This window comes from Zophobas morio, unplaced genomic scaffold (assembly GCF_036711695.1).
Source record: "Zophobas morio isolate AGI-343-1 ecotype UQ-CSIRO unplaced genomic scaffold, CSIRO_AGI_Zmor_V1 ptg000006l, whole genome shotgun sequence".
Classification (NCBI taxonomy): Eukaryota; Metazoa; Arthropoda; class Insecta; order Coleoptera; family Tenebrionidae; genus Zophobas; species Zophobas morio.
The window spans coordinates 2,495,216-2,506,255 of record NW_026972111.1 but is presented as its reverse complement, the minus strand read 5'-3'; the positions used below and the strand labels follow the sequence as shown (position 1 = coordinate 2,506,255).

The 11,040-nt window shown below is 37.4% G+C and overlaps 1 protein-coding gene across 1 annotated transcript; it reads right to left on the bottom strand.

Annotated features, from left to right (window-relative positions):
- Positions 1-6,971: 6,971 nt before the first annotated feature.
- LOC135123216 (craniofacial development protein 2-like) lies at positions 6,972-7,568 on the bottom strand. The gene has a single exon (XM_064047709.1). The coding sequence runs from the start codon at positions 7,566-7,568 to the stop codon at positions 6,972-6,974; it is 597 nt and encodes a 198-aa protein (XP_063903779.1).
- Positions 7,569-11,040: the final 3,472 nt, after the last annotated feature.

Here is an 11,040-nt window from a genome sequence, read left to right as displayed (position 1 = left end):
ATAAACGAAGTGCAGTCCGCAACCGCAATGAATTCGCATCCCGTACGAGCCGTACCGAGTTTGGCCTTGCCTAGCCCGACAGAAATCCGCTCTCTAGATATTACACACCGGCGCCGTATACGTGAGTAAATTGTTTCGTTATTTTATTGATTATAAGAAATCAATATTCAAAACGACCCCATTCATTTTCCCGAAAATTTGGGAATATAATAATTTTATTCTTAGTATTACACTACATCTATCCCAACTGATATACGTGTCCTTGCAAAAATGTTGATGACGTCATCACAATTTTTTTTTTAAATTCCCACTACAAAAATGTAATGAGAAAAAAAACACAATAGGCATGCAGTCGTCAAGTTTCCGACAGCGAGGGAAGTACTGTCTAAACTCTTTAGACCAATTTTTTTGCGATAACTTAGAATTAGTGGACGTAACTATAGATCGTTTGTTTATTTAATCATTTTTTTGTTTGTTACACAAAATATTTGTTTCTATAATGTTTTCTTTAATGTTTTTTTTAATATATAATTTTTTGATGTATGGTTTTTCGTTGAGCAAATATTTTTCCCTCCAGGTTTTTAACCTAAACTAAGATTTTTATAACCTAATTCGGCAATTTTGGGACCTAAAAATGTCTCCTTTTATTTTTATTTTTTTTAACGACCTAAAATCCGAAGCCTACTTATAAACATAGACCTGCACTAATATCTGTCTTAAATGAAATATCAATGTAATTATCCTTTTTTGTAACGTAATTGCACCTTTAGTGTCAACTGCTTTCCCCACAGAAGAGTATTATATTATAAACAATATATGAATCCTATTATTTAATTCTATACTGTATGCTAATTCATATTCAAGGATACGTCTTTTCATTGAAACAAATAGCTTCAGAAGGGCTTCAATCTTACAGAATTCCTTAGTTTGTCTCTTAACAAAACCAAATAAATGAAAACTGTACTGATCGATGTTTGTCAAAGGGAAACCCTGAGTCAATAATAATTCCCAGATGATTCAGACGGTCCACTCGCTTTAAATTAATATCGGTGATTACATAAGCATATACGAGCTTTGCAGATAGAAAACGCAATAATTATTTCATATTGCTATTATCACACCTGCTGAAAGGAAATAAAATCGGTCTCAAATGTCTGTCTTTTGGAACTCCAAACATTCTATTGCATAGTGCATATTTTAAAATTGTACAATACGCCAATTATATACTTTTCTATCGTTCCACAGCAGTCCCACCTGCTATCGCCCAGATTAATTACCCCATCCCCGTCCTCCCTCCCCGTCCTAGTTTCTTACACAACCACCCGACGATTGTGTGTTTCTTTATCCTATTGTTGCAGAGTATCTTTCCGATGCAGGCTGACAAGAACACTTCTTCTAACGTCACCCACAATGCCTTCTTAATCAAATGCGCGCTGAAGATATGTTTACTTCGTCTCTCTTATATTTGTGACGTAGTATTTTATGTAAAACTGACAAAGGAATTAAGCTCTCTCTCCCCGCTAAGCTTAATTATAGATTATGTGAGGAATAAGGAGACGCTTTATCTTTCGGCTGTTAATACACGCGCAAGCATCGAAAAAAAATTTCTTTGCCCGGATCCGGCGCCCGAACAATATAGACGGGTTAAAGCGATGCTTACAAGAAAGTGTTGTTGTTGCTGTTGTTGAAGTGTGGAGGAATGGAATAAAATGATCGTAATGGAAAGTGGAGGCAACGGAAAGGGACAGCTGCTGGGCTGAGATGCATAACAACGTGGCTGCGTACATAAAGCGTGCAATGGGGGTGGGGAAATGGGGAAGGTAAACAACTGCGAAATTTGGCGGAAGAAAATAATCTAAATTGAAATATTTTTTAACAACGCGGTCCTTAGAAAACAGACTTCCAGTTTTTTCAGTTTCAATGTATTTCCGAAATTGTATGTAAATTCAAGTTAACTTTGACATTTTTTGGTTTAACCCCAAACCCAGTCAGCTGTAGCTGGTATTGGTTTCGTTTCATCATTACCTGATGCAAGCTCAATTTTAATAAAAAGTATCCAATTTTAAACGATAGTAAGATCGTTACACAATGAAGAAAGAGTGCTTTGTTTTATAAACTCATAATTAAGATGCTAGAATTTTCTTTTCTGGGAGTTTTTGTTTCTCAAATACACCATAAAATGACGCAGCGCCTTTTTTGCTCAGAGCTGCTGTTAATATACTCATTATAATTCTTCTTATTATAATTCTTGGACCTCTCGTATCGACAAAGCCAGAGGAAGCAAATACACCACTACTTTCAGAAAAACCTGACGATAACGTGCTGTGTGTCTGACTGGATTTTACAAGAAAGTTGTTTTAACCTTAACGCAGTAAATGTCACTTTAACGTGCCTAAGTAAAGTAGGTAAGAATGTTGGTAAAAATTAAAGTACGTCGCGCGATTTCTCCAATAAAAGTGTTTTAAGCTTTAGCGCCAAGTTTTCGTCGTCCATCGGAAGGGTTGGTTACCTGTAGATAAGTTTTCCTCTTGAATCGGCATTAGTCTTCGTTGTCAGTTCCACGACAGCTTCCCAATTAACTCTCGTGCGTATATCAGGCAGTGTATCAGAAAAAGTCCCTTGAAATATTTTCCGATATAATTTTTCCCCTCTCCGATCTAATTTGCTTGCTCTACTTATCGTCCGTATTTTACAAGACCGGTTTTAATTTTTAAAGATAACATTCGGGAGTGGGCTTCCCGACTCGTGATAAATTTGGGGGCGGTATCCGGCGGCGGAGAGGGGGCCAAAAGATTGAGAAAAGGGTTGAGAAAAGATTGAGAAGAAAACACCCACTTCGCGAACAAGAACAAAAGCGAAAAGGTTAATCTATCGCCAGCCCGGGAAACACAACACATTATTCCTTCATATTATCGATTTACTTTAATTAGTCGAAAAGAATACGCAGGGGGCGGGGAGGGATCTCCCCGGGGGTGGAAAAACGTAAAGAAAAACAAATTAATTAGCCCCGTGCCCTACGACTGCGTGTACGGCGATTAAAATTCCTAGAAGATTCCGTAATTACTCATCCCGAGGAGATGTCGGAGCCGCCGAGACGTTCCACCTATTTTGTATCATTCCATGGTTCACGTCAACTTCTTTATATCAGAGCCGAGCCTGGCTAAGAATTAAACTAATTAATCCCAGGCAAAAGCAAAGTATGGAGTCTGCAATCTATTTTATTTTAGCATTTTGCAATGCCGACTGCCGAGGATTAAAGTGTGCGAGCTGTATTTATTATACTACTGCGTGCTTTTTTTCTCTTCATTTCGACTTCGAATTATGAGGGGTTCCTTCTTATTATTCCGACGTCTTAATTAGGTTCTGCTGGATTTCGCGCACTTCTGCCGTTCGCTCGCTCAAACAACGATGCTACATCTAATTCTCACAGAAAAAATAACGCCATACCTACTTAATAATTGAATATTCTTTTAAAACGCCGAAACGTGCCAAATATATGGCCGAAACGTTTCCTCGAATACGTCGATCCGAAATTAAATTTTATATTTTTCGTGACACGGTAAACGGCACGAACTCCCTCGAGATTTTACTAGTTGTACAATAGCATAAACCGTTCAGGCTTTTACATTTTTCTTCACGTTGGATGACCTGATTCATTGACAAAACGGTTTGTCTGTGAACAAGTAAGACTGACGTTCACTTGAGACTGATTTGCAACATTTTTGACAAATTTAAAATGTCGAAAATTATATATTTCGTTACAATAAAAAATTTTATTAAAAAGGTGTTATCTGTGAACAACCTTATACAAAATTCTCAAGTCAATGGGATACAAAAACAGGGAGTCGTAAAATTTTATGTTAACAAAAACATGTTTTTGCAGCAAAAATAACATTTTTGAGAAAAATCCTCCAATCTCAAAATTCTTGTGTACCTCGACGAAACTTGGATTTACCAAAATGGTTTAGTATCACTTCGTCGTTGGGTGTACGAATCAGATTTAAAAAGTAATCCCACCAAAATTAAAAGTGAAGGATCAAGATTTACAATCATACACGTCGGAAGTCAATTTAGGTTTATAGATAGTTGTGACTTTTTATTAAATTCGAAAAATGTGATAGAGATTATCATAAAACTATGGACGGGACATTTTTTCAAAGTTGAATGGTCAATCAACTTATTCCTGCTTTGGCTAAGTTGAACAAAAAATGTGTGGTGGTTATGGACAACGCACTATATCATTTAGGACAGTTGGATAAGCCACCAACATTTTCCAGTAAAAAAGTCAAATTCAGGAATGGCTGTTTAATCGTAGTGGAAGAAATGCCAAGTTTACTGTTATTTACTGTTGTTTATTTAATAGTTACTAGGAAATTTCTATGGAATTAAGGCAAGTCAATAAAAAAAAATTCAGATTAAAAGGTTTTTCCGTCGTCTTCGTCGATTCCTTTAGATTATTTCTTGTTCCTGACTTTGGAAAACGCTATTTTTAGTCTATAGTGTGGACAGAATTGAAGACCTAAAAGTGAGAATTATACTTAGCAAGTACTAGCCCCACCCACCCACCCTTTATTTTCTTAGAAGACCAGGTCATCTGCCAAAATCAGTCTAATCTTAGCTAGTGTTAGCCCCGACCTTTATTTTCTTAGAGAGTAGATCATTTGCCATGATCAGTTTTATTTGGCAAATACTAGCCGGCTCGTCCGCCTTTTATTTTCATTAGAGGATATGTCACTTGGCAAAATAAATCTTATCTTGGCTAGTACTTGTCAAGATAAGACTGATTTTGGCAGATGACCTGCTCTTCCAAGAAAATAAAGGGTGGGTGGGCGGGGCTAGTACTTGCTAAGATTAGACAGATTTTGGCAAATAACATATCCTCTAAAAAAGTAAGGGTGGTTGGTGGGCCTAGTACTTGCCAAAATAAGACTGATTTTGGCAGATGACCTGCTCTTCCAAGAAAATAAAGGGTGGGTGGGCGGGGCTAGTACTTGCTAAGGTCAGATTGATTTTGCCAAATTACATATCTCCTAAAAAATAAGGGTGGGTGGGTGACGCTAGTGCTTGCCACGATAAGACTGATTTTGGCAGATGACCTGTTCTTCTAAAAAAATAAAGGGGGGGGGGGCGGGACTAGTACTTATATATATATATATAATTCAGTTCTGCAGGCCTTAAAGGCCCTGGGCTTTTTTAACAATAATTTTCCATTTGTTCCTGTCGGCTGCTTTGGATCTCCAATCTTCAATGCCTAAGTGTTGAAGATCTTTTCGAACATCGTCTATCCACTTCAGTTTTGGCCTTCCTCTCTTTTTCTTTCCTCCTTTTAGGCGGTCTAATATTTTCCCAATTGTCCTTTCCTCTGGTGCTCTTCCGACGTGGCCTAGCCATCTTAGTCTCTGTGCTCTGATTATCTTCGTGATTGTTGGTTCTCCGTATATTTCCTCGATCTCTCGGTTTGTTCTTCTTCTCCATTGGTCTAGTTCTTTTATACCTCCATATATCTTTCGTAGTATCTTGCGTTCCCATATTTCCAACTTCTGTTCCTTTTCGTTCGTTAGTGTCCATGTTTCACTAGCGTACAGGACTGTAGATCTTACTATTGTCTTGTATACTTGTTTCTTTGTTCGTCGTGTTGCATTCTTACTCCTCAGAAATCTGTTTCATCTTCCTACACTCTTGTTTGCTTTCGCGATCCGTTCTTCTATCTCTTCGTTCATTTCGTTTTTGTTTGTAATTACTACTCCTAGATATTTGAACCTATTTACTTCTTCGAATTCGTATGTTGTTCCTTCTTCTGTAGTTACTTTCAGTGGTTTTGCTGGGGTTTGTTTTGTTTCCATCTTCATAAACTTCGTTTTCTCTTGGTTGATCGCTAGACCCATTCGTTCCGCTTATCTGATTAGATTTTTTGTCATTTTCTTCATTTCTGCTTCTGTTCTCGTTATACATGTCACGCCATCTGCAAAGGCTATATTTTGGTGTCTTTTTTCGTATATCGTGCTCGTTCTGTGGATGACACTTCTCCTTATTATTGCTTCGAGTACTAGATTGAACAGGGTAGTTGATATTGGATCTCCTTGCCGGAGTCCCATTCTTACTTGGAATGGTTCTGACAACAGACCATTTATCCTGACTCTGTTTCTGATGCTCTGCAGGGTCATCTTTGTCAGTTTTATTAGTTTTCTTGGGACTCTCAGTTCTTTCATGGCTTCTAGCAGTTCTTTCCTGTTAACCGTGTCATAGGCTTTTTTAAAGTCTATGAACAGCAGATATAAGTTGATTCCCTGTTCGTAATGTACTTCTTGTAGTTGCTTCAATATAAATATCTAGTCTACAGTAGATCTATTTTTCCTAAACCCTGCTTGATATTCTCCTACTATTTTTTCCATATGCTACTTTAGTCTTCGGTTGATGCAAGTGGCCATTACCTTATACGTTACGTCTAGCAGCGCTATTCCGCGATAATTTTCGCATTTCGTAATATTTCCTTTTTTAAATATCGAGCAAAGTACTGCTTCACTCCATTGTTCTGGCATTTTTCCTTCCTTCCAACATTCTAGCACTCCTATCAGGTTGCCGTCCTTGTCTTTACAATATATTACTCGTGGTTGATAGCCTCTTTTCTCTTTTTTCACGTCCTGGTGGAAGTTCCTTATTTCATTCTTGTTGAAGTTTTCTTCTATTTGTCGTATTTGTTCTTCCATCTTTGCTCGTTTCTTATTTCTGCATATCTTCTTGTACTCTTTCCTTTTTTCTTGGTAATCTTTTTGGTTCTTCTCATTTTTTGATTTTAGATATTTCTGTCTGGCTGACCTCCCCGCTTCTATTGCTTTTCTACATTCCTCGTCAAACCATTCGTTTCTATTTTTGTTGTCTTTTTTGACGAACCCTAGTACTTCTTCCGAGGTCTTCCATATGTTCTCTTGTAGTTCTTCCCCCCTCTCTTCTATAGGTATGTCTTGCTCTGTTCATCTTATTCTCTCATTCATCTTTTGTTCGTATTCCTGTTGTACTTCAGCTTTCTTAAGTTTGTTTACATTTATATCACGTTGCATCTTCTTTCCTTCTTTTTTCTTCGGTATTTCTTGTTTGAGGTCTGCTCTTACTAGAAAGTGGTCTGAATTCGCTTCTGCTCCCCTGTAGCTTCTTAATCTGGTTATTAGTTGGGCATCTCTCGTTTTTACCAGTATGTGGTCTATTTGGCTGACCGTTTTTCCGTCAGGCGACATCCATGTGCCTTTGTAGATCTCTTTCTGCGCAAAGAAGGTGCTTTTGGCTACCATTTTATTTTCTTCTGCAAACTCTATCAGTTTTTCTCCGTTTTGATTCATTTTTTGGTGTTTGCTTTCTTTCCCGATTGTTGGCCTGTAGCAATTCTCTTTATCTATCATTGCGTTGGCGTCTCCTATAACCATTTTAATGTCATGCTTTGGTATTTTCACATATTCTTTTTCTAGTTCTTCGTAATATTCTGTTTTTACTTCTAGATCTTTCTCTTCAGTCGGTGCATGTATATTCAGTAGGGTTATTTTCCTGTACTTATTTCTCAATCTTATATAGCTCATCCTTTCTGAGATTGGTTTGTTTTTTTGAATTGGTTTATAAATAGTTGTGACTTTTTATTAAATTCGAAAAATGTGATAGAGATTATCATAAAACTATGGACGGGACATTTTCTCAAAGTTGAATGGTCAATCAACTTATTCCTGCTTTGGCTAAGTTGAACAAAAAATGTGTGGTGGTTATGGACAACGCACTATATCATTTAGGAAAGTTGGATAAGCCACTAACATTTTTTAGTAAAAAAGTCAAATGCAGGAATGGCTGTTTAATCGTAGTGGAAGAAATGGCAAGTTTACTGTTATTTACTGTTGTTAATAGTTACTAGGAAATTTCTATGGAATTAAGACAAGTCAATAAAAAAAAAAATCAGATTAAAAGGTTTTTCCGTCGTCTTCGTTGATTCCTTTAGATAATTTGTTGTTCCCGACTTTGGAAAACGCTATTTTTAGTCAATAGTGTGGACAGAATTGAAGACATAAAAGTGAGAATTATACTTAGCAAGTACTAGCCCCGCCAACCCACCCTTTATTTTATTAGAAGACCAGCTCAGGTCAGGTCAGGTCAGGTCAGGTCAGGTCAGGTCAGGTCAGGACAGGTCATCTGCTAAAATCAGTCTAATCTTGGCAAGTACTAGCCCCGCCCACCCACCCTTATTTTTTTACAGGATATGTCATTTGGCAAAATCAGTCTGATCTTAGCTATTGTTAGCCCCGACCACTCGTCCTTTATTTTCTTAGAGAGTAGATCATTTGCCATGATCATTTTTATTTGGCAAAGGTTATGTCACTTGGCAAAATAAATCTTATCTTGGCTAGTACTTGTCAAGATAAGACTGATTTTGGCAGATGACCTGTTCTTCCAAGAAAATAAAGGGTGGGTGGGCGGGGCTAGTAGTTGCTAAGATTAGACTGATTTTGGCAAATAACATATCCTCTAAAAAAGTAAGGGTGGGTGGGTGGGGCTAGTACTTGCCAAGATAAGACTGATTTTACAGATGACCTGCTCTTCCAAGAAAATAAAGGGTGGGTGGGCGGGGCTAAGTTCCTTGTACGACCAAATTGAAGCACAGCTCCGATCTTTAGTGTCTCTAGGTCGGACACTTGTTCAGCTATGCTGTTTCCCCTAGTCGAATCATGCCTTCCAGAAGATTTGCTAAGAATTTGGGAAAGATCAACATCTTTTAACGATGATGATAGTTCAAAGGTGCGTCCAGATCGACTCATGAGCTTTTTGCGCAAAGAAGTTGAAAGCGAAGAACGAGTAGCTCTGGCGGTTTCTGGTTTTGGAGACAAATTCCGACGCAAAGAGTCTCCAAAAGACGTTCCTACAGCTACAGGATTGTTGACGAAGAAGACGAGTAAACTGCGATAGCTATTTTGCCACGAAACACAGAAGCTAAGAAGAAATCTCTTACTGAACTAAAGAACATCCTGTCGGAACAAGGACTTTGTCTTGCCTGCCTTAAATTTGGACATATAGCCGTCCAATGTAGAACAGCTGCCAAACTAAAGTGTCAGTCCTGTGAAGGTAAACACGTAACCTTGATGTGTTCTAAATCTCCTAAGGTGTCAAATGGAGAACCTTCAAAATGTTCACAAAGGCTGTGCAACACTCTAAATAAAGCTACATACTTATTATGATGGATTTTTACAGACATTAGTGGTCAATTTAAGGGGTAAAGATATCACACGTCCAGCAAGAGCATTTATTGACACGGGATCACACCGGTCATATAAAAATAAACAATGCAACGCGTCGAGTATCAGCGCGCTGTAAAAATGCTGTTTAAATTGCACGTCTGGTAATAACTGATAAGCACATGCAAGTAATAACGACAAGGGTGAGATATCGTTCTGCATTCGTTGCGGCAAGTGTCTTACACAGTTTAAGTTAAATTTGTGTTTTTTTTAAGTGTATTTTATTGAATTTTGGAATACAGTTAGACTGTTGTGCAATCGTGTAGCTCCGTAAATTGTATACTGCGGATTGGTGTCCTTTTGAAGTTTCTGCATAACTTAAATCAAGGTGTACGCAAAGTTTATTCTTATCATATCAGTGAGTGCTTTTTTTTTTGTTCTTTTTTGATGCTCTTCTTTTTCTTTCGACTAATAAGTGTCATTCACCTCTTATTCATTTTCCTGTATCTTGTCCGAGGCCTACTCTGTTTGTTTTTACTGTAGTCACCAACAAAGGGCCCTGTTGGTGTGAGAAGTTGTGTCCTCGTTTTAATTCCCTTTCATTAAAATATCAGTAATGACGTTTTATTGTTTGATCTGCGAATCTGCTGTTACGCCTTCCACACCATCGATCAAATGTTCAAATTGCAAAAAGCATGTTCATGTTAGGTGTTCTACTGTGACCGTCCCAAAAATATCTACCAACGTTCAGTGGGTGTGTCAAAAGTGTTCTTCAATTGCTCCGGCCTCTGATACTCCAATAACTCTTGCGGCAATCGAGAAGCAGTTTGAAAATCTATTCAGCAAATTAAAGGAGGACTTGAAATTAGCATTCTCTCACATAATTGATGAAAAATTATTGCAAATTAATAACAGAATTTCTGATGTTGAAGATAATGTTCGAAAAATACAATCTGAAATTATTCAGAGTAATTGACGATTTAACTCATGTTTCGTCCATTTTGGAACCTCTAGGGGCACTCCAACAGCCAAAGAAAATTTTCCGTATTGGTCCTCCAAAACCTAATGCGGTACGTCCGTTAAAGATGATTTTTTCAAACAATGATAAGGCCAAGAGTATACTAAAATCTAACGTTAAAAATCCCTTTCGCCCGGATTTGACTACATGGCAAAGACAATCCAATTCTTCCATAATTGAGAAATTTGAGGAAAGAAAATCGCGTGGAGAGAACGACATTGCGCTGACCTATAGGAACAATATGGCATTGATTACACGGAGGAATGAAGGCAGAAGTCAAGCAAAAAACGAATAATTTTTTATTTTCACAATGTTGGCGGTTTAAATACTAAGGTAAGATTCATGATTTTTCAAATAGAGTTAATACGAGTGTTTACGATGTTATTATAATAATAGAATCTTGGTTGACACATGAAGTTTCCGATGTAGAACTAGGTTTATCTAATTTTAACATATTTCGTGCTGATTGAAGTTTTAGTGTTAGTGGTAAAGTTAAAGGTGGTGGTGTACTGGTGGCTGTAAAAAAAGATATATGTTCCTCAACTATCTTTATAGGTCAATCAGTTGAAAGTATTTACATTCGTCTTGAGATTAAGGAATTTAACTTTATTGTGGGAGGCGTCTATATTCCTCCTGGTTCTGCGGAAGTTATTTATAAGAACCACTATGATGATTTAGAAAATATTTTTAACAAATACCCTGTGTCCAAATATATTATTGCAGGGGATTTTAATTTACCTAATATAAAGGTTGATGACAATATGTTTATGTCGTGTGCAGGGCCACAAAGCAATTTTGATATAATCAGTGGGTTGTATT